The following is a 23,659-nucleotide window of genomic DNA, read 5'->3' as shown; positions in this document are numbered from 1 at the left end:
GGATGCATTTTCTCCACCAAAAGATGAACCTCCTGTTGAATGACATATCCAAGGCTGGGCCTTTAGGTAAAGTAGCAGTTGAGCAATTAACCAGACACAGTTGCCAAAACTCCCTGGCACATCTGAGATCACCTGCAGCAGTGGGTTCACCAAGCTGCAGGAGACAGTTTCCAGCAGCATGCTGCCAGGATTTATTTCCTGGCTTTATTAAAATTTATTTCCAGGATTGATTAAAGCCTGGCTTTGTGGGGTGGGTGTAAACCACCTGCTCCAGCCTTGAGAAGTGGCACAGGTCCCTCCTTCCTGTGCTCCACACTGAGCTGTGCTGGAAGTGCACCAGGCTGCTGTGGTGAGCAAGCAGCACCTCAGCAAGCCCCTGGACAAGCCCCTGGACAAGCCCCTGGACAAGCCCCTGGGACAAGCCCCTGGACAAGGCCCTGGGACAAGCCCTTGGACAAACCCCTGGACAAGCCCCTGGACAAGCCCTGGGACAAGCCCTGGGACAAGCCCCTGGACAAGGCCCTGGACAAGCCCTTGGACAAACCCCTGGACAAGGCCCTAGACAAGCCCCTGGACAAGCCCTGGGACAAGCCCTGGGACAAGCCCTGGGACAAGCCCTGGGACAAGCAGCTGCCAGACACCAGGCAGAGGGTGGCTCCAGGTGCCAGGGCTTGCAGCCTTTCAGTGCCAGTTCGTTCCAAGCTGTTCAAAGCACAGGCTGCACGTGCATATGGGGCTGCCTGGGGACCTCCATGGACAGGCAGTGTGCTGGACCCTGGGACACCAAGCCCTTCCTCCCACTCCCCAGTCCAGGATGATGCTCCCATGTTTCCTTTGCCTTGTACCCCTCTTTGCACCCTTTTTTTTTTTCTCAAAGTCCCTGCTGAAAAGCTCTCAAGCCCAAAGAAGTCTCGTGCCAAAAATCTTTCTTTTCCCTGAATTATCCTCTGAAGATCAAAGTGGGGATTGCGATTTTGCCTGGGTTTTCACTCTTTGCGTCAGATAGAGCTCACTGTTACTCCCTCTCTTTTTTGGGATCTGGGAAAACAGATCATCACCCCAAAATGAACCATGTCCAGCAAGGTGCACACCTGTGAGCATCAAGCTTGTCCTTTAAGGACATCCTGGATTACTCCTACACATTGCTGTCCCCAGGTTTACCACTGAAGCACAAGTCTCTGCTGGGGTCTGTGCTCCTCACAGCTGAGCCATGGACTGACGGTGCTGTGCATGTGCTGGGGGAACGCCAAAGCTGAGGCACAGGGGAGGACCTGCCTTTGCTCCCCAGAGCATGGCACCCAAATCCAGATGTGTGATACCTCCCTTGCTGGGAGGAAAGGGAAATGCAGCGGCCTCTCTGACCAAGGGAAGGACTGCTGTTGTCTAGACTATGAGACTAAGGAGGGAAGGGGCCAATTGTTTGTACAGCTTTGGGAAGTGTAAACAACGCCGACTGTCCCAAGCCCTTCAAAGCAGAGGAATCCAGAGATGGGATGAAAGTACAGGGAAATTCTGGCTGGGTGTCCTAGCAGAGCAGCTGAGGAGAAGGGGACCTCTTCAAAACAAAAATCCCAGTACCTGAGTCATTTCAAACCAGCCCAAGTGAGGAAGGAGGAGCACAGCATGGCTGGCCATGGGCAGGGGTGAGCGTGGGCTCTCAGGACTTTCCCAACTTTGGTTGCTTCTCTCTGCAATCTCAGAACAAGTGTCCTGAAAAGGAAACTGGAGGCCCTGGAAATCCTGCTGTGCCCTGCAGTGAGCTGGTTTCTCTGCTTTTCATTCAGCTCACAAAAGAAAGAGAAAAAGCTGTTCAAGAGGTAATTTCCTTTTTTTTTTTTTTTTTTTTTCCAACTTTAAATACAGTACTGAGTATAAATTAATCTTACATTAAAAAAAAAGAAAGCAAAAAATTTTAAAATAAAATAAAACAAAACCTCACCATATTTACAAACCAAAAGAAACAGATTTTGGAACAGGGTAAGAAAGTGTCTTAAGACTTGAGGGCTTGGGGCTGGTGGGAGGGAGCAACGTGCTGCCTTGGCAGTGGTACGAGAAGTGCTCTGGGCTTGCAGGAGGTGAGGACTGGCTCCCTCCACAACTTGTAACAGCTCCCAGGCTGTGGCTTTGGCTACTTTCCCCATCTCCTCCAGAGCTTTACCCTATAACAGGAGTGTGTGTGCAAGGGGAGAAGTGCCATGCGATTGCTCTGGGCAGGCATTTTCTTCATGTATGCAGCACCCAGCACAGCACAATCCAAGGTGATGCTGGGAATTCCCATCATATGTAACCATTCTGCTAATGGTTACTGACTATTACCTGTGCAAAACCAGCCCTTGCCCACACAGTCATCCTCCCTCCTTGAAGACAGGCAGTGGCCCAGGAGGAGCTCTGCAACTGACCCTCCAGTTGTTCTCTGAGTCCTCCTCACTTAGAAGAGCTCATTTCTGTCTCAGACAGCTGCTGCAAGCTGTGAAGACCATCCTTATTTCTTTCTCTATACCTACACCGAGCTGTCCACATCGTGGATCAACTTCCAAGATAAGTGGGTTGGGAATATTGGCAGGGAAAGATTAGTGGAGGCATAGAGTGCAGGACATCCAGGAAGGGGTTAAAGACCTCATGGGAATGACATGATTCTGCTTTCAAGACCACAGAGCAGGCAAGGACAGCTCACTGAGATTAAGTCATGCTTCTAAGTTTGGCTGTCCTTGGTCTTGCTGTGGTGCCACTTCACCTCCTGCAAGGAAGTTGTGCTGGGGAGGGGGGGTTGGTGCAGAGTGAGAGAAAAGTGTAACGAGAAAGAGAGAGATCAGATATGGCCTCTGCCTGCCTTGTCCCCGTCCCCAGCCTTGCAGGCACATTGCAGTAACAGTGTGCTTTTCTGCCAGCCCAGCGAAGCCGATGCACCCACGTGCCTCTGAGCTTCCTGCCACTGGGGAATGAAATCCATTTAAGAACATATATATATATATTTTTTTTATATATGTATGTATAAATACACATACACACACACACATGCACAGGTATATATATATATATATATATATATATATATATATACACACACACATGTACACACGCACACATCCAGAGTGAATTTAAAAAATAATTTGAGTCCGAGCCTGGAAAGTTGAATTCTCCACCAGCATGTGCAAAGATGGCTCTCCTTGGCAGGGGCCGGGGGTGTGGAGACGATTCTGCCGCCTTGTGCTCCTTCCCCACGATCCAAACACCTTCCAGTCAGCACCAGGAGCAGGGGAAAGAGGGAGTGGGGGAATGCATTTGGCTTCTATGTTTTGTTTCTTTGCTTGTTTGTTCTGTTCCCCGAGATGTTGTATACTTTAGTGGTTTTGGTTTTTCTTTTTAAAAATAAAATATACACACGCACGTTAAAAATATATATCTGTCCAGGTAGGGCGATGAAAGTCCTTAGTGCATTTTCCATCGCTGGTCGCCGCTCGCAATCTGAGATTTGCCTGTTGCCAAAAGGTAGGTCCAATGCAAGAGTAGATCTCAGCTGGGCCCTCCCAGCCTAACCAGAAGCATGAGGGAAAGGGAGAATATTCCCCTTCTGGCCTCTGTCCATCTGTTTTTCTCCTTTTCTCGGAAGAAATTGGACCCGCTTTCCTTTTCACATTTTCCATCCTGTCCTCCATAGCAGGGAAGGAATTGTCCTGTTCTCATCACAGGTTGTGGCTGTTGGCATTCACGGTTTTATTTGTACTTTGTTCTTTTCTCATATATATATATATATATATATAGGTCATCCTTGTCCTTTTGTGTGTGTGTGTGTTAAACTTTAAAATTATGCTAATAAATGAAAGGGAGGCTTTGGTGGGAGAAGGTCCACTGATGGAAAGGGAAGCACCAATTGCCGTCTGAATCAGACGTCGAGGCAGATGGACAAAGAGGAAAAGTTATCATTCCAAGGACCCCATGGGGGCTATACAGCAAATATATTAAATAAACCTGGAAGGGAAACAAAACCAGACACAGCATTAGAAAATGTAACCTTTTGCCCCCTGCAACTCCCCTCCTATCCCCTTCTCTCCTCTGGAAATATTTGTGCCAAAGAGCCAGATTAGAAGGCTGGGAGGACTTTTGACCTCCTCTATTTTTTTCCCCTGAACAGCTTGAGCCAGAGCTGAGATTTGCATGGGTTTGCATCATTTCTACCCTGGGAACTTTAGGTTGGCCAGGAGAATCCTGGGATAATCAGAGCCGTCGTAGTGCTAAGCGTGGGAATCCCAGTCTCAAGACACTGCTCAGTGTCCCTTGTCCCCAGCTCCTGAAATGCCACAACACGGAAGCCTGCTGTCCCCTCTCTCAGGGTGAGGGGAAGTGAATGTGAAGTGGTGGCCCAGGCTAATTCAAGTGGCTGTAGCAGAGCTGGAACTGCTGAGCTGTGGGCCAGGGCTCTCCCTGTTAAGCTGTGTCACAATTCAGCTCCCACCATTCTGCACCCTGACTACTCTTTCCCTGTTTTCTGCAACTCTTCCTCTCATGGAGAACCAAGGCTTAGCCTCCTTTCGCTTGTACCAGTGAAATTCTTCTGGTGATGAGGGAACTACTCCTGTTTACACAAGTCATGGAGAGAAGAATCAGACCCTGGCCTGACAAAGTCCAGATCTCTTGCCAGAGATTCCAGTTCTCCTTTCCCTGGTATGACCTTTCTGATGCACATAGGCTTCCATATAGGAGATTGATGAACCAAAAATGTTGCTGCTTTTCAGTCTTTCTGCCAACTCAAGTAAGGAAATAAAAGGAAAAGGGATCCCTAGAGCAACATTAATTCTCTGTTTTCAATGGAGAACCAATAGAGAAACTAGAACAGGAGTTGCTCCACAGAAGAGATGAATTACCTGGATTCTAAGGGGATTTAGGTGCAGGGAGAAGTCAGGCTAGTTCTCAGCCTGAAAGGGAGGCAGAGAATGGAGTGGGCGGGGCCTGAGAGCAAGGATGGCTGCAGCATGATCATTCCAACTTTGCAAAGAGACTTAATTCCATAAATAGAATGCACATGTTGGCACCCAACCTGGTTCTGCCTCCTCCCTCAACCCAGGTTTTGTCCTGCAGCAACCCCACACAGAACAAGTGGCCAGCAGTGTGGGAAGGGTCCAAGATGCCATGTCCAAGGGGGACATCTCTCCTGAATGGAAAAGCAGCTCGCTGTTACCTACCTTGTGCTCTCTCTCTCCTGCCAGCACTTCTATGCTATGAGGATTTCTTTCAGCACTTTCTTATCGTTGACATGCTTGTACTTCTTATGTTTCCTCTTCTGTGCCGGCGGCCGGCGTACTCGCCGCCTCTGTGAGACAGCGGCTGTGGTGAACGCCGGGGACAAGCCTGCCAAGACAGAGGGGAGAGTGTCTGTACAGCCAGGGGCAGACGGCTCCTGTTGAAATATCCTTCTCCACACACTGTCAACAAAGAGCTCTGCAACAGCAGGACCACAAGGCCTCTTTCTGTTCTTCTGTTCCTTGTCCTCTGTTCTCCACAATCTCTGCCCTCTCCCTTTTCCCACCATGCCCTTCCCCTCACCTCTCACCTTCCCCTCCTTCTTTTCCCTCTGTTTCAGCCCCTTCCCAGCAGGCAGACATCCTGGGAAAGGTCCTTCAGCTGGTATAAACCAGCAAAGGCCCTTGGGATTCACTGGAGATTGAAACCAGTGGAGGTCTCTTTTCTCTCTCCCCAGCCCCTCCTCTCACACCTCCCTTCATTCTACCCATGCCAAGATCCTTACGTCTCTGTTCCCGTGGCCCTGGACGGATGCTCCTGGGGGGCGGTCGGAACACGGCTTCACACCGACACTGCACGTGGTCCTCCAAAGGCACAACGACTTTTGTGAATTTTGGCTTCCTCTGGACAAATTCGATCTTGTTCACCTATTTGCGAGAGGAAGGCAAGCAAAAGATTAGTACAGCCACAGCTCCCGCTCTGTAAAATGAGTCAGTGTCAGTGCACTTTACTCCTGGCTTTCTTCCTAAAGGGTCAGGAGGTTGCTCACAGAGCCCTGCTCAAGCTCAAAACTCAAACTCAGACTCAGGGGTGGTGTATATGGGAGGTAATTCTGAACACGGCAGCAGAGCAGACCCAGACCAGGCAAGTTTGGATGTCTCCGGTTGGTTCCCCTGATCCTAACTATTGACAGAGCTTAAGCAGGATGACTGGTTGATCAGAGGCAGAAACATGGAACATGCAGGACACGCCAGCCTGTTTCTGACAGATGCAATGGCAGAGACCTGAGGCAACCAGGATAATTCCCACAGGAACCTACAGGAAGCGCAAAAGGAGAAGAACTCAGGTCTGCAGCAAGCTAACACAGCCTCACCAGCTCTGCTGAGGCCTGCCTGAATTTGTCTCAAGCTCTTTAATAACTCGCAGGTCTGAAGCCCTCGGCTCTTCATAGGAAAGGCGGTGCTCTGGAAATTCCCCCGGACTCTCCACCAGTGCTGACTCAGAGGGAAGACTCATTGCTCCACATCCCACCACAGGGCACAAGCTTTCCAGGGGGTCCTCCCACTCCATCAGCAGCCAGGCCTGACCCCATTCAGCTTATCTAACAACTCTGCGGTCCCTGAAGTGCTCCACAAGCTATAAATACTCACTCTGCTGTGCATCTGGGATGGAATTCCTCTAAACCCACTGCCCCCAGCAGCATCCCTCAGCCAGCGCCAAAGCAGCCAGGCTGTTTATCTTTCCTTGAAAGCCCACTCCACACGCTTCAGACCACACGCTGCCTGCTAGACAAACACTTCCAGCCAAACAATAGAGAGACCTCTGTCCTCAAAGAAACCATTTCCAGGTCACTTTTTCAGGCTGGCTTTTGACCTCTCACTTGTTTTTTTCCAGAAAAACAACTCCTGCTCCCCCCCATTTTTCCTCGTTCAGCCTGGCTTTTCTGAGAAAGGAATTTCCTGATGAAAAGGGCTGTATGTAAATACAATCTCTCCCAGCCAACCTCTGCTGCCTGCCTGCCTGCCTGGGGGAGTCTCTTATAGCTCAGGCAGAGGATTAGTAGGGGATGAATATTATTTTTAAACAAGCTGTCTAGGAGGAAGCTGTGAGGAGATCACTGGTAGCTGTGAGGGGAGGATCAGAGCAAGAGGTTAGCTGTCAGGTGTCTGCTGGTTGATGGAGCAGGTCAGGAGGTAACTGTGGGCTGAGAAAGAGAAGCTGTTCCAGCGCACATCTTGGAAAGAATCTGCAGCAGCAGTGGGGGGACGGAGACTGACGCTGCAAACCCTCCTATTTTTGCATCAAAACCAGTTCCCGCGATGAAAGCACCCTGTTTATGCTGCTCTAACACAGCAGACAAGGCCGCCTCGAGCCGCAGGAAGCCACGGCGTGGAGCTGCAGATGGGGACAGTGCCCTGTAGCTCTGCCTGGGGACAGTCCCCAGCTGCTGGACAGCACCAGCCCTTCAGCAGCTGGCACGGACGTCACCCAGGCCAGCGGCTGCAGCGCCGCGTGGCCACGCAGAGGGCACAGATGGCTGCGTGAGCCCGCACCCGAGCCCCGCCCGCGTGTGGCTTCGGGGCGCAGGGATGGGCGGGCGGCTCCCTCACCTGGACGGGCCGGACGCGGATCTGCGTGGGGCGGCACTGCACGTTGCGGTTGTTGCAGCACCCGGAGCAGCGCTGCACCTCCACGCAGGGCGGCCACACCACGAAGTTGGCGTTGGTGCTGTCCACCATGTTGCGGGAGATTTCGAAGACCACCTCCCGTGTCTTGCACTCCGCCAGGACTGCCGTCTCTGCTGCTGCCAGAGCATCTACGGAGGGACAGGAGAGAAACGGGGATGAAATGGGCTTTGCGGCTGCCACCAGCCCGCCACAGCCACCTCTGCTGCAAGTGAAGGACCCCACACAGCCCTCACATGCACAAGCACACACAAATGCTCTTTCTCTTTCTCCCACCCCTCTGACTCTCTCCCTGTACAGAGCCATGCCCTGTGGAGGAAGCCCCAGTACAGTGATGCTTCTCACTGCAGCCCAGACAGCAGATGACACTTTAGAGCAAACAAGCACCGTCATGATTTAAGGCAGAGCAGTGCACAGAAGTCCAGACTCCCCCTCCTGTCCTCCCAGGGTGAAATACCCTGCTCCCACTCCAGGCCCAGACCCTCATTTTTATGCCTCCATACACAGAGGTGCACTATAACCTCCACCCCTACATCTGTATCTCAGACGCACATCTGGACCACCCACAGCTGCTCACCCATGGCTGCTCCCCAACAATCACAAGGTGCAAGACCCCCAGCTCACCTAGGCTTCGTCGCTCTCGAGACAGGGCCACAGGGTTTTGATCAGGCTGAGACGCATTCAGGTTCAGGCTCGAGCTGTCCTGCTCTGCAAAGGGGAAGACACAACCTAATAGCACCAGGTAGAAGCAGGAGAAGACAGTAGGCAGATCACCAGGCAAAGTGCAGGGATATGGGATAAGCCACAGACCCAGGACGTCATGCTAGGTGTAAATCCACAAGCAAGGTCACAGCTGTTCTGGGGCACGGACACTCTTTGCTCAGACTAGGCAGCTCAGAGCAAGAAGCCTATCATGAAAGAGGGGACCCTAGTTAGGTCTGGGAGAGGAAAACTCCAGCTCAAGAAAGATAAGGCTCATGTCAGGACTTTCTGGTGTCAGAGAGGAGTTGCAGAGAGATTCAGATTGTCCAGCTGAGACCAGGATAACACCAAGGAGGATCAAAGACCAGACAGGATAAGAAGAACACTTGGTATTTAACACTGAGGTGCTTTGCTGGGATGGCTTGGGACTGGGAGAGTTGGGAGGTGAGAGGGCAGGTGAAGGGGGGAATGGGTGGTATGTGGGCTGCTTGCTTTTTCTCTCCTAGCTCACTTCAGGTGCTCTAGGTTAGAGAAGTTTTGTGACAGAAGAACACAAAAATAAAGTTAAAAGTACTTGTTCTCTAGACTACTCTAAGGTAAGAGTCAGGATCTGGAGGTGGTTCAGTCGGCGATGGGAGAGGAAGACCGATAGCATTCAGGCCAGCCCTGAGCAGTTCCCTCCCAGCCCACTGCTTTTTCCCATAGGAAGTGCTGAATAGAGAAATGCCCATAATCCCCATGGAGCACTCCAACACGCAGCCCCTCCTGAGCTCGGGACAATGGCTGCGCTCGGAGATAGCTCCCACCCAGCCACAGCTCTTTCCTTCTCTAACCTGCTTTAGCAGCTGAAGGAAACTGAATGGACGTCAGCATCAAGGGAGCAATTTTCTTAAAGGGAATTAGGGGCCAGTGGAAGATCTCTGTTTATCAGATGTGTGGTGGAGCAGACTTCCCTTACCTATCATGTCCCATTCCTCTTCCTCAGCCCTGCCCTAGTGCAGCCCTCTCATAAAGGGAAGCAAGGATTTGCTCCCTGCTCAACGTCTCAAGCAGTTGCTGACAGATTCGGGGTGAGTGCACAGAAGCTGCATTCAGAAGGCAGGAATCAAGTGCCTGTCAAGTCAACATCTACGTGTGAGGGGGACAGACAGACACCCTTTAAAGTGGCTGGAAAGGTGTGATCAGTTCTAGGCACCATTCGTCTCGCCCTCAGGCGAACTCCCAAAATGAGAGCTGGTGGATCACTCTTTAGAAGGGCCTGTAGTTCTCTTTGGGCTGGAGAAGGTGTCTGCATGACTGGTTTACATGGGCAGCCACTGCTCTGTGGGCAACCACAGCCAAGGAGATGACTCCCACTCTACACACTTCTGTTGCTGGGTCTGCAGTGGTGCCCGGGGTTAGGAGAGCACTATCTCAGCCCTCCTGCCTCCTGGAGCTGCCTCATTCTGGCTCCTTGTGCAGAGAGTGGAGGGAAGCAGCTGTGACACACACAGGGTGCACAGACAGCACAGGGAATAGCTCCAGCCACTTTGGGATTATTTTGCTCACACACTAATTTGCTAATTCCTCACAGGGCAAGAGAATGTCAATGCTCCTCAGTCAGTACCTGGGAACAGATGAGAGCCATGGGGTGAAACAAAGAAACTGCTTCACAGCACCACTTTTTGTTTCCCTGACCAGCCTTTCCTATCTGGCGCCTGAAGTGAAACCAGTGACTGAAAGCCCTGCAGCCTTCTCTCATCCCCTGGGCTTCTGGAGCCAACCAGATAAGCCCATTTTATTTCTTAATCATGAGGCTGGTTAATAGCCACGATAGAGATGTATCTGTTCCTTAGACACTGGGCCATGACAGACTGGATGCATCTTCTCAGCTGCTCCTTGCCCACCCCTCCATCCTGTGGCATTTCATCAAATGAAGGTGGGGGCTGCCTTTGATGTGCAAGTTGAGTTGATGAGAGGAGAGAAAAGGGAGCAAAAAAATAGCAACAACTGTTGACTCAAAACAAATCTGTTGAGAATCATGTCTCTCCCTCCTCTAGGTTGTCCTTCTACACCCTGGATCAGTACTGAAGACATTTGGGGGTGGGGGGGACCAGCCTGGGACAATCCAGCAGGGCTAATTTTGGAAGTTGCCCCATTGTGTGGCTCGTGGACAAGGAGGAGGGAGCTGGTGAGGGCAGGGAGCGGCCCTGGCAGTGGTGGGGAGCCTGGTCGCCTCTTTCTAAGACAAACAATAGCTGAACGCAGCTGGTGCCCTCCCCCTCGCTTTCCCCCCTGCCCCTCCAGGGCCGTTTTGAAAGGCAGCGGGAATGCTTTTGAGACTGCGCCAGTGGTTGGACTGGCATAGGAAACAAAAGCAGGAAATTCTGTTCCCCCGTAGATAGTGTCTCGGCAAGGATTACAAAGCTCAAAACAGACAAAACACGAGAGAGAAGTCGAGCTGGGGGGGTTGGGGGACGACGGGCGGGAGCAGGGTTAGAATAGAAAGGAATTTGCTCTGAAGAGACCGTTTATAAATAAATTCCTGGGCCAGCCCAGCCGCCGTGGCGCGTGCTCCAGTTCCCACACGTGCCGACCCCTCCACGCTTCGCTGCTCCCGCTGCTCCCTGCAACCAGCCCTGGCCAAGTGACCCCGAGGCCCTGCAGCCCCCGGAGCTCTTATCTGCAGGCAGGAGGTGAAGCAACGCTACCCTGACTTAGCCCCTGCCCTGTAGCTCACCCACGGACACGTGCTCTGATGCTCTTATCCTAAGGGCCTCTGGGAGCACGGGGCCTTTTGTGGATGCCAAACCTGGAAACCCACTCAGCCCTTTCCTCCTCCCTCACCCTATTTCCACCTCCCATTTTTCGGCCTCCTAAACTGATCCTTGCCCAATTCAAGCCCTGCTGACTGAGCATCTCCCAGGGTGAAGAATGGGGATCTCAGCTCCTTGCACTCACCTTTCCCATCTCCCACCATTTTTGGAAGCCAGTGTCCAGACAGTTAGGAGATCTAAAAAAGCATCTAGTTGCCTCTAACTCCCATAAGTTTCAGGGGGACTAAGACTGTAAACAGCCAGGTCTTGGCTCCTGAGTGGTTCCTATATTTATAATGAAGTCTGTAGATAGTGTGCCTGCTGAAAAACCGAATATCCCCTCCCAGTCCCCCAAAAGACATAATTAAAATTAGAGGAGTGTTTGGTGAAGAGGAGATTTACCTACGGAGTCTATCCGCAGGGCACGCTGGAGATCACTGATGGAGCGCACTGAGCTGCCACCCAAAATCTCGTAAATGTCTTCAGGTATGGGGTCCCCCTGCCAGTCAACAAAAACAGAAGAAGGGGAGAAACAAGCATTAGAGAGATGATCTGCAAGTCCTGGCTGTGTCACGGAGCAGGAGCGGGGAATCAAGCACCGGGGAGACATGACAAAAACAGCGAAACGCAAAGACGTGCGTTGTCTTGCGCTGGCTTTGAAACCTTGAGGGCTTTATTCCTCATGAAGACGTGAACCTGAAACCTAAGCAAAAGCAAGAGAGACCCTCTTGCTGCCTCTTACAAAGCTGTCAGGACACTAAAAAAGCCCAAAAAGGCTGTGCAGCAGAGCCCTGGACACTCTGCAAGCAGCCAGCAGGGCTTCCTTCTCCGGTGGTGTATGACTTCTCCAGGTGGCTTCTCATTCCTGCTGCCTGCAGTAAAGGCGTTTTAACAGACTTCCCTTACACTATCAGATAAAACCTTCCTAATATTTCCCTCCGTTATGAAACTCCTTCACGGGCTTTGTCAGTTATCGTGTGTGTGTGCGTGTGCGAGCGCGTGTGTTTGCAAACCACAGAGGCCCAATAACATACATCATTTGCATACTCTTTTTTGAGGAAAAAAAAAGGCGGGGGGTGGAGATGAAGATTGACCTTCGCGGCTGAGGCTGCCCCAGCGTGAGCCCGCGGTGAAATGACAAAAGCTGCAGGGAGGTGATGGGCTGAGGAGCTGATTTGGAGGAAGAAACATGGGGGAGTTTGGATGTCATTGCACACCAGCACGGAAAAACCTTAGGTAAGCAGGTGTAGCAACATCAGACAAGGGCCCAAACACAGAGTTTGTGCAGGCAGGTGCAATGCCATCCGTTTCTTGGGAATTTTACTCTGGCACTAGGCTAGAGCAGGCCCCAGTGACAGCACTTAATAAGAGTACAAAGGAGTGGTGTGGGAAAGCAAGTGCTGATTAAAACATACTTCCGAAAGACTGGAAAAAGAGACAGAGGAAAGGACTGGCCGAAGTGTTTGCTTAGCTCCCAGCTCTCTTCATTCAGGTCTACTCAAGCGGAAAAGCTGCTCCTTTAGCCGGGTGCTGGACGATGTCTGAGGCACAGCCCTCCGCGTGTCCCTGTAACTGAGAGGAGAGCTCGGCTTGTGTGCCTGAGAAGCACAGGGATTTTCATGTGGGTTTTTATGGACAGTTGGTGGCTGGTGGCATGTGTGTGGTCCCCCGACTGCACAGCTATTCCCTCCCTGCCTGCCTTCAGTGCGGAACATTTTCCTTCCGTTCGCAGCAGAGAAAAGCCACCAGGCAGGTGGCTAAACGTTGGCTTTAAACCTTGAGGGCTTTGGCCCAAACCTGCAGCCACTTTTGGATGGCTGCTTGAGCCTGGCACTCTCTCACACGTGCCTGTCCTTGGCCACCCACCGTTTGCCTCCATAGTAGGACAACAGGAGTGCTCCCTCCTCAGCCCTGCCAGACCACCCTCTAATATTATAACTTTAACTGGGATGCAGTGATGTGAAGGTTGCTGCAGCCCAAGGAGGTTCAGAAACCTCCTGAAGAGAGCTGCAGAGCAGAAAACACCGGTGTCCTAAACCTCTCACAGCCAGATCCACCAGACAGCTTCAGTCAGACCGAGCTTTCCTGCCCCGCTCCACCCCTGTCACTGCCACATCTCACCACAGATCTGGCTGTCTGCCTGCAGCAAAAAGCAGATATAACATCCCCAGGCATTACTTCCTCAGCCTCTGAGGGAGGGGGAGAGGCATCAGTGATGAACGCACAGCGAGAGAGAGACTTGTATAATTCAGGGATCACTGAATAGCTGTGAAATGAAGATGCCTTCTGACATCTCCTGCTGCGTGAGGAAGAGAGGGACCAACAGCCCAGTGCTGGAGAGGCTCTGCAGCACTTCCCTGCCTTGTGCCACACGCATTTACTGGAAGAGGAATCATTTGCAATTCCCAGTACTTGCAGTCAGAGCTCAGTGCTGGGTGGTGAAATTGCAGGCTTTCAATGTTTGCACCTGTCAGCCAAATGCGTTTGTGTACAAATGCTGCTCTGCACAGATGCCTCTGGACCTTCCTGACACTTAATACGTGTAGGAAATGGAACTTTATTTTAAACTCTGGCACTTGCTGGGGGGAGAGCGTGGGCAGGTGTTACGAGACTCAGACTTGGCGACTTTGGAAGCGAGCTGGGAGGTGTCACCTTGCTAACTGAGCAGGAGGAACAGATATGAATCAGGGATTGAAAATGCAGGCCCTCAGGAGCCGTACTCCTGGAGACTGCCTGTAGCAATAAGTTCCACTCCCTGCTCACGGCAGCAGTTTTAGACGCCAATTTTTTCTTGTTGCAGATACTACCAGCATGGCTATGGTGTAACACCAGCCCACACGGCTCATAATCCTGTCCTCCTCCCCCATCTTTGTACGGCAACTCTGCCAGTGACAACTGCAAGCCTGTGAAGCTCCTTACCTTACCCTTGTAAACCAAGGCCAAGGCTGGACTAAGAGCAGCAACAAACCTGAGCTGCATGCCTTGTCCTTGCTCCCTCTGGGGTCTGTCTCTGGGAACAGCCATGCCTCCGGCCCCCGCCCCAGCCCTGTGCCTGGGAGGCTCTGAGATGGAGCACTGCACACACCCAGGCTGGGGCACTTGTGGGATGAGACTCAGGGAAGCAGAGATCCATCAATCACCTCCACCTAATCCCATGGGGTCAGAAGGTAGAGGAGCATAGCAAGAGGTGGGATCCCCAAGAGACCAGCCCAAGCAGCTGGTGCTTTTCCTGCTCAGCAGCTCCTCTGGAGTTATTTGTCTAACACAGGTTAACAATCTCCTTTTTTAACTGTGCGGCAGATCAAAGAAGACTTTTGTCTCAATGGACTCTTGGCTGGCTGTCAAGTGCCCCAAGGCCTGGCCTCGTTATTCCTGCGAGGCCCTGAATTCTTAGAAGAAAGTTTGTTCTTCCCTCCCTCCTGCTCCCCAGTTCCTGACTCTGACTCTCCCCTGAGTTGCAAGGGCACCCCCCAACCTGCCAATCCCCTGGCAGGGACGTTCACTTCCCTTTCTTGTGCTGGTTGCTGGTGCTTGAGGGGCCATGGCTCACCTGACAAAGGCAGCAGAGCAGCTGCTTGCCTGCACTGTGGCACTGTGGCTGTTGCCCTGGAGCCTCTCAGCACATCAGCTTTGCTCCCCTCCTCCCAGATGCCAAACAGCAGCACTGTTTGGCCACTGCAAATAAATGCAGGTGCAGCGGTTCCCCTGTTCCCACTCCCCACACATGCACTTTCCCAAAATCTGTCTCCTCCCTAGCCCCACCACCTCTTGCTCTGGAGTTTTTTCCTAACTTATGCTTTTGAGCACCAGCGATGCCGAAAGATCCCCTTGCCATCAGAAGCTGCCAAGCTGGTGCAGGGAATATTAGTGTTGTGGTCTGCACCCTCTGGCGAGGGTTTCACAGCCTTGCCTGAAGGTGTGTCTCCTGCCAGGTACAGAGGAGGAGGAGGGAGCAAAGATTGTGCAACACGCAGGGAAGGCAGCCCCTCAGGGCTCAAAGAAATCAGACAAGAATACTCCCGAGGTGAGGACTCCTGCAGTCCCTTTTTCCGAGTTAGTGTGACTGCACACAGAAGGACAGAAAGGTGTCAGCAGCACCAGTTTGTGAAGGGCAGGGAAGCACCCACCTATTCGCTCCTCTGCCCAGGAAAGGAGGGCTTTCTGAGCACCTCCACACCGACCATGGCAAGGGATCTTGGCAGCAGGGTCTCGAGTGATCAGCCAGGCAAAAACCCCAAACAAACAGCATTTTTTAATTCTCTCTGAAGCTGATGTTTGGACCCTGAGGGGAGACTCCACCTCTTTCCCTGGCAGAGGGCAAGACCAGCAGCACCTGCCACCAGCACTTCCCTGGCACAGGGCTTCCACCCTTCCAGCACCACTCCTGGCTACAGGGGGACGCTGACAAATGCCTGCCAGAGTACTCTGCAGCAGGTACAACCCTCTTCACATGAACCCCCTCCACTTGGAGTCACGGCTTGTGTTTTCCCCTCTTAAAATAATCAAACAGTGTTTGATCTAGTTTGTGTTCCTAAAATATAGCCGGACCTACCCACACTTTTTCCGTTTCAAGGGGGACTCCACTGCTCCTCCACACTCCCCCCACAGCTCCCCTGCGGGGGCTGGAGGCATTTCCACCACCGGGGCTGGTTGTGTACCGGCAGCACTGGAAAGAGCGCAGGAGCCCTGTCATTCCCTCCTGCTGCTGCACATCAGCTGACAGTGAGAGGGAGGCAGGGACGACTCGCCTGGCTCCTTCCACAAGCTCACCCCAGACATGTCATCCATCCCAGCTTCCACTGCTTTGTCCTTGTCACTGCCTCGTGCTAGGAAGACTAGGGAAGAACGCCAGAGCCTTGCAGAGGAAGATGCAGTGGGGAGCTGGGCCGAGGCTATAAGCAAGCGGCCAGCCGCACCCCATTCCTTGGGAATTCCAGAAAGCGCTGCCAGTGGGGCTTCACCCCGGCACAACCACGGCTGGCTCAGCCCAGCTCTGTAAATGTTGCAAGGCAACTATTACAGCCCGTGGGGCAAATGCAAATGGGTTTAGCATCCTCGCTTCCCAACTGGCAAATACCTTCCCGCTGAGGCTTGTACTCCCTCCGGCTGGAAGAGCTCCAGGGCCCTCCAGCTCCAGATGGGTGTGATCAAAGCGGGAGAGGGATTCAGGAGGCTCCATCTCTTTGCTCAGGGCCTCTGCTGATCTGGGGAGCTGCTGCTCCTCATGCACTTTCTCTGGCATGGCTGGGGAGGAGCTGCAAGCCCCTTTCAGAGGATGGCTCTGGTTCAGCAGCCTGGTGGGAGCTGTGCTGTCTGTGCCTGGTGCAGAGGGTGCGACACACTGCCCTCTAAGTAACTGTGAGCACTGGCTGCAGCCTGAAGCATCTACCCAAGCAGAAACGTTCTTGGTTCTCCTGTCATACAGTGACAAATATCACAATTCCTCCCAGGAAACCTCGGGCCAGAATTGCCAAACTCTAACTCTGCTAGGCTGTCATAGAGCTGTGCAGTATTTCAATCTGATTGTGGCAACTGAGGAACAGCTCCTTGGAATCAGACACTTCCATCTTCACCCTTCCCCAGTGCCAGCCCTAGCTGATGTTTCATGCTGCATGGGAGAAAGAGATCTGAGCCATCCACAGAGGAAATACCATCCTCTGCCCGAAACAGGCATGACCAGAGCTGGGTAGCCCACAGCTCAAACTGCTTCTTTTTTGCGGCTGGGGCAAGGGCAAAATGGGCCCACAGCGAGGTGACGTGATGCTTTGCACCCAACCTCTTCTTTGCCATCTCACGAGGGGTGCACCCACTTACCCTGCCCAAAAATGAGGAAGGAAAAGAGAAAAATTATGCAAAGAAGGGAAAGTTTTGGTGGAAGGATATTTCCTGCCCCTGACAATCAAGCTGCAGATCCAACCCACAGCTTTGCCATCTTGGGTAGAGCTAAAGTGGGAACCGAGCGCTGTATGGGAATGTCAGGGGCTTTCTGATCCCCTCAATCTGCACGCAATCAGATGATGAAATGTGACAGCAGAGGTCAAAGGATTTTGGGGGTTTGGAGCTCCTTTTCCTCAACCAGGGCTGGGAATGAGGCTTCAATTTCCACATGGGGAAACCGGAGTGGGTTGGGGTGTTTGTTCAAATCCACCACCTGGCCCTTACCCTCTGCTCAGCTTCTTCCTGAGTAGCACATTCAGGACTGCTAGGCATGATGCTTGCATGACCATGGAAGCCCAGCAGACATTCACCTCCTGCCCCTTCCCCCAGCTGGGCACACACCTTGCTGAATACCCACGCCACTCGGTGTCAGTGCAGGGCCTCTGCTCGCACCGTCCCCTTGCTCCCCCTTTCCAAAGCCCCACGCCCTTTCTCCACTCCCCCCCACAGCAATGCCAGGGTGGATTTCACACTGTGCATTATTCCAGAGGCGTCAAGAGGGCCCCGGTCCCTGCTGCACCCGCACTGCTGTGATGCCAAAATCACGGGGTGGGGTGAGAGGCTCGAGAGAGGGCACCCACCCCAGGGTGACAGCCCTGGGCGAGGCAGAGCAGGAAGCTGTGGGTTCGCCGGGGCTCGCCAGCAGCATCCCTGCTCCCACAGTAACCGGGGCAGCTTCAGCCTGGTCCCCCCTGCCCCTGCAGCTGGGGGCAGACACGGGGGTGGGTGTATACCTAGGCGAACCCCCCTCGGCGGGCCCGTCCCGACGGGAGCGCCCGCTCCAGAGGGGTGCCCGCTCAGAGGGGGTGTTCACTCCAGATGGGGGGTTCACTCCAGAAGGGGTGTTCACTCCAGAGGGCGTGCCCGCTCCAGAGGGGGTGCCTGCTCTAGAGGGGGTGTTCACTCCAGAGAGGGGGCCCGCTATAGAGGGGTGCCCGCTCCAGAGGGAGTGTTCACTCCAGAGGGTGTGCCTGCTCCAGAGAGGGTGTTCCCTCCAGAGGGGTGCTCACTCCAGAGGGGTGCCCGCTCCGGAGGGGTGCCCGCTCCATCGGGCGCTGACCCCCGGGGGGGGGGCGGCGGTCGCTGCCTGCCATTAGCGCGGCCGGGCCCCGCCGCAGCCCATCCAGCGAAGCGGGGCCGGGACCGCGCCCCCGGGCTCCGCGCCCCCGCGGCTCCGCGCCGCTCCCCGGCCGCCCTCGGGCTGCGCCCGCCGCACCTGCGGGCCGGAGCCGCCGCCGGCGGTTCTCGCCCAGCGCGGAGCTGGCAGCTCGGCAGCACCGCCCGCTGCCCGCGGCGGAAACTCACCTCCATGCGGGCCAGGGGCAGCGAGAGGATGAACGCGAAGACCACGCCGAAATTCATCCCGACTCCAGGCCCCGCCGGCTGCGGGCACATGGACGGCGAGCCCCGGGAGGGAAGCGCTTCCCGCAGACAGCCCCGCGGCCGCCCGGCCTCAGGCATCGAGGGCGCTGCGCGTTCCCATGTCCCCTGCGAGCCGGGAGGAGGTGGGAGAGTCGCAGGAGCCCTTGGAAGAGGACGTGGAGGTGGTGGTGGTGGTGAGGGGAGACAGAAGTAATTCTCGGTTACTCGCCTGCCTCTGCGCTATCTCATAAACCCGGTGGGAAAAAAATGCAGTCCCTCGGAATTATACACATCCAGAGTCTGGGTCCCCCTTGCCACAAGGGATGCTTCAGTGGTGCCTTTGGCTAGGTGGTCCACATGATATTCTTCCTCTTGGTTTTCTTCCCTTTTAAAAGAGACGTGTACCTGTAAAAGCTTTTACATGCAGGTAACAATGTCTCAGTGTTCTTAGAAGAAGGTGCACAGAATAGTAACTAAAAGGAAAAAAAACTTTTCCAAAGTTTGGAGTGAAATCCAAAAAATGAAATCTTCTTCCTTAAGTTGTCCTCTTCTTAAAATGCTCCTTTCCTTCCTTTTTGCCACTTGCTTTTTAGAGAAAGTTGCCAGTGTGCACTGAATTTCTTCCCCTTACATTAGATTCTGGCTCGGTTACCTTCTTGTTCCAAGTGTTGGCAGTCTGCTTGGACGGGAGGTTTGCTTTGGGTTTGGAGACAGGTGAGAGCAAATGTTTTTGCTCTGGGTTGTGAGTGTGTGTTTGTGTGCCTGCGCTGAGCCTTGACAAGCCTCAAAGCGGAGCCACTGATGCTGCCTCCCGCACTCTGTTGCAACAAGAAAGGAAAAACAAACAAAAAAAATAAAGGCAGAAAAGTAAAATTGCAGGAGGGGCGAGTGAGCCGATGGGTCTTTATTTTCTGCGAGCTGCAAGAGAGACTAAGCTGGCACTCGGGGCTGCTCCTTTTATGAAGGAGAGGAGATGGGTGGAGCATAACTTGCCATCCTCCTCTTTGGCTGGGTATCAAGGAACAAATCTAGTGAGGGAGTAGCAGTTCATTGCTGACAAAATAAAAAGTGTGTTAATTTAAATGATAAATTAATTAAAAATGACTAATGCTGCAGCAACCTGTATAATGTGGCTTTAATATTGCATGAGGAATGGGGACAGAAATTCCTGCCTCCTCGGCAAGAGATAAGAAGAGAGGAGTTCCCGGCACGGTAGTTTGTTATTTTTTTTGGCCTCAGGTTCTCGCTGTTTCAGTCTGGAGCCCTTTTCTCTAAGCTCCCCTCGCTGCCTTCCCTGCCTTGCTACACCACTAGCTCCAGGGAGAGAGATGACTTTAATATCTCACATCTCTTTGTGTGCAGCGGAAAAAAAGAAGCCAGAGAAATTTACACGTTGCTATAAGACAATCTGGTGTTGCTCGTGGCACCCGGAGGTATTTTGCTGCATGATTATCTCCACGATGTAATAAACATCTGAAGGGAAATTAAGCCAGCAGATATTTGCTGTGGGGGGAGAAGGATGGGGAGGGGAAGGCTGCTAACAGGTGAGTTCAAGAAGGAGTCATATCCTATTGAAAAAACACCCTCTCACGTTCATATGAGTGATCTCCCGGCGCAGAGCGCACTCCAGGCACGAGCAGGAGGGATCTCTGCACCATCTTTGTGCAGGCTCGTATCCACCGAGACATTCCTGCACCGTCATGCACCGCAGGCGCTCGGCAGGCGCTCGCTCTGAATCCCAAGCATCTCCCCTGCTTTTCCTATGCTACGCACACGCTCCTGCTCGAGCCGCTCGCATGCACAGCTACGTGCAAATTTTGTCTCATTCACACATCCCTGGGCATCCATGTGTTCTCCTTCACTCTCCCCCTCTCTCTTCCCTTCTCACATACATACACCCACTGGCATACCAGTGGCCTCATCTCACAGCATCATACATGCTCCCTCAGACTCTCTGGGTGCCTGCAAGTCTCCTGCAGCCAACCTCCCTAAAACACACGGTCTCACACCAGCGCTCCCATGTGCACCCTCCAAAGTGCCCGGGTGCAGGAGGAGCAGCTGCTGGAACTGAGCAGCAGGCAGCCCCCCAAATGCTCCTCTGCAGCAGGCACCTGACAGCACACCCCAGCTTGGCTAGCTATGCCCCTGAACCTGGTTTTGTTCTCATGGGTGTGGGTGTTGTCAGGAATCACAGGGACACAAGGAATACCGGGGGTATAGCTAGCTTAAATAGCCTGGGTCCTCTGGGGCAGCATGTCAAGGTGCTCTTGGGTCACAAGGGATTACCTTCACTCACCCCAACCCAGAAGAAGAGTGGGCAGATTTCTCCCTTCCTGGGGAGGTGGTCAGAGCCGTGTGAGCTCCAAAGCCCAGGCCACCTGAGGTGAATGGGTGCAGGGATAAGGAAGCTCCTGGGAGCCCCTCAAACCGAGTCTCAAGTGACTTGGTTCCAATACTGGAGCTCAAGGGGAGGAAGTAGAAATGCAAGGCATACCTTTGCTCATTTCCACTGCCAGAGACCTTAACAAGACTTTATCTTAGATGCTCCAGCCATGATAGCCCTGTCCCACCCCAAATTCCTCAGGACGCTCTTAGAATTCCCCTCATTCTCCATCCTGGCCCGCCAGCAGCGTACCAGCCATTTCAAGTGATGACAATTTGGCTCTAACCCCACACTGGGGTAGAGCTGCAACCCTGATGTCCACAGGGGTGCTGAAACACCTTTTGAAATCTGTAGAGGGCTTAAAAAAATGGTTTTAAAAGGGCCTCCGTCCATCTCACCTCTTTACAAATGGCACCGGCCAAAGAAACTCTGTAGCCTTGGGCTCCTTAGCAGTCAGCAGGGGAAAGGTGAGGATTTGAGAAGTCCTTCTATCTCTGTAGAGGGCTTTGGGGACAGCTGGGTCCAAATGTCCATGACCCCGTCAGGTATTTAAGGTTCCCAAGGGGTCACTGGAGGCCCAGGTTCCTTTTGAGGATCTCTGCCCTCAAATAAGCTGGGGTGGCTCCACCACCTTGGTGCCACCTGTGTGGGGAGTCCCCCACGCTGTAGTGGCTTCCTGGCAGGACAGAACAGCCTGCGTGTGGGAGTGCTGATCAAATTCCTCAGCAGGGAGAGATATTGCTGCCAGAGAGGAGAAGGTCTCAGCAGAAAGCTAGCAGGGACTGCTGCAAATTTCTTGCTTGGTAGCAACAAGAGCTGCTGCAGGGGCCTGATTTTGGGGGAGATATGGTGTGCTTTTTTTTTTTTTTTTTTTTTTTTGAATATCCGGCTCTATTGCATGCTAGATGGGATAGAAATAGAGTTATTTATTTTCATGTGGATGATGCTGGGCAGTTTTTAGAAGCTTGACATCAGAAACAAAAAGCTAATCCCTGTTGAACCTCCAGACAGCAAGGAAGAGGATGTTTGGAATTTGACTAATCATCTACCTATGACCTTGCCTGGAAATAGAGCAAAGTGATACTCAAGCTGCTCAGGCTTCAGCAGTTTTTCTGGTTTTAAGACAGGGACAGATTTTTCTCTAGTGATGTCTTTACACTGGCTGGGTATGTCTCACTGGTACTGAGTTTGATAGGGGTGCATGCACCTAAAACTGATGTGTCTTGAGCCTGCTGGGGCCTCCCTTGATTCTCTTACTTCTGTGAAATTAGTTCGAGATCAGTCCCACAAATCCCTAAAACTAAGGGGGATAACTGGATCTCCCTCTCACCTGGCCTGTGGGGTAGGCACGGAGGCCTGTGGGGCTATTGGTGTCCCAAATGTCACAGGTTAAGAGTTTGAAGCCACCACAGCGTATATTGGGAAGGTATTTTGAGGCTACATAAAGCACCTGGACCATAAAAATGTCCCATGAGAGCACCACGACTTGACAAGATCTGGTTGCAACTGTGCTAGCTGGCAATGGCCCCGCAGCCAAACCACAGCAAAACAAGATTTCCTAAGAGCCTGCACCAGGATTTCTTATTAAAACACTTTCACCACCACTGCAGCTCTCAAACAGCTGAACTCATCTCCCTGGTTATTCTCTTATCACTAGGGAGGAGAGCAACACGTGTCTGAGGACAATAGGCAGTTCCTTGCTGCAAGGCTGCTCTCCCCTCATCTCGCGTTGATGGAAAAAATGATCATACTAGCTGCCATCCACAGCAGCATGGAGTGAGGGGTGATTTTTGTTGTTTTTTAATTTATTACCTTTTTTTTCAGAGGGGGTAGGTAGAGAATTATGAAACAACAGGAAGAAAAACAGGGCTTACAATGGAAAGCAAGACTCAGTCTGAACAGCTGAGGTGTCTCAGCCTCTCCATGATGAGTCCTATTTTGAAAACAATCAATGGAAAGAAATTAGGAGGTGTTGACAGCCAAAGTGTAGTCAGCCCGCCCACTCAAGGTATCTGACTTAGGTGTTGCTGCTGCTTCGGTCTCGGAGTTCAGGAGGAGGATGAGAAATCCCTGCGCCCACGCCGGGGGGCTGCCGCAGCCGTCAATGGAGGGGAGACACCGCGGCAGAGAAGGGAGGCACCTGGAGTAAGTTTTACACCTCGTTTACACCCGGAGATCCGCTCCGTGGGCGAGTTGGTTTCACAGCAGAGCCCCCGGCCGAGTGGGGTTTATCCCGGCTGTCCCAAGACATGAGGACGGGGTTACCGTGCGTAGCCCCCGCTGTGTTTTACGGCCTTTGGCCCAGACGTGCTGCCCCGACTTCCCAAGGACTGATCTCGGTTTAATGGAGGAAGAAGGAGGAAAGGAGAAGAGGCCCAAGGAAGGAGACAGACAGGCAAGGAGCTAGGTGCTTGTATTTGGGGCTGGAGAAAGGCAGAGCCTCAGGGTACCCAGGGCTTGCATAATTTGCCTTCCCGCCCCTGCCACTGGCAGGGAAAATGCTTTCCAAGGATGAGTAAAACCCTGGCAGAGCCAGCGGCTCCAGGGGAAAGGGAAGGTGTCACCTGGGGAGCAGGCATTTGATGGGACCTGCCAGGCTTTCCCTGGGAACCACCCCCTCTGCCTGTCTCTCTCCGTCAGAGGGATTCCCCCAGCCCCTCACCACCTCCCTCATCTCACCCATTCCTGGCAGGAACCTGGCAGAGAGGAGAGGATGGGGACGGGGACGAGCATGCAGACACATGCAGAAGGCAGAGCCCAGCCCCTGGCAACGGCAGAGGGGGAGAGGGCTCCTGTCGGCCGTGCCTTCCTGCCCCGTGCTTTGAGATGAAGGAGAA

General features: G+C 53.0%; 1 protein-coding gene across 1 annotated transcript; it reads right to left on the bottom strand.

Annotated features, from left to right (window-relative positions):
- Window positions 1-2,574: 2,574 nt before the first annotated feature.
- On the bottom strand, window positions 2,575-19,438 carry PDGFB (platelet derived growth factor subunit B). Its single transcript, XM_009086514.4, has 7 exons — window positions 18,383-19,438; window positions 11,543-11,639; window positions 8,268-8,351; window positions 7,569-7,774; window positions 5,744-5,885; window positions 5,181-5,346; window positions 2,575-3,969 (listed from the first exon to the last, which is right to left on the bottom strand). Exons 1-6 carry the CDS (start codon window positions 18,536-18,538, stop codon window positions 5,210-5,212), a joined length of 822 nt encoding a protein of 273 aa, XP_009084762.2. The 5' UTR covers window positions 18,539-19,438; the 3' UTR covers window positions 2,575-3,969; window positions 5,181-5,209.
- Window positions 19,439-23,659: the final 4,221 nt, after the last annotated feature.

This window comes from Serinus canaria, chromosome 1A (genome assembly GCF_022539315.1).
Source record: "Serinus canaria isolate serCan28SL12 chromosome 1A, serCan2020, whole genome shotgun sequence".
NCBI lineage: Eukaryota > Metazoa > Chordata > Aves > Passeriformes > Fringillidae > Serinus > Serinus canaria.
The sequence above is the reverse complement of the archived record's forward strand: the minus strand, read 5'-3'. Positions and strand labels throughout refer to the sequence as shown.

Bases quoted from the DNA above. Each gene is read 5' to 3' on its own strand.
- PDGFB (XM_009086514.4), bottom strand. From the start codon at position 18,538: ATGCCTGAGGCCGGGCGGCCGCGGGGCTGTCTGCGGGAAGCGCTTCCC. The intron at 7,775-8,267 runs GTGAGCTGGGGG...GTCCCTCCGTAG, and splicing joins TCGAGAGCGACGAAGCCTAG to ATGCTCTGGCAGCAGCAGAG. The intron at 5,886-7,568 runs GTGAGGGAGCCG...TCTCGCAAATAG, and splicing joins TCCGCGTCCGGCCCGTCCAG to GTGAACAAGATCGAATTTGT.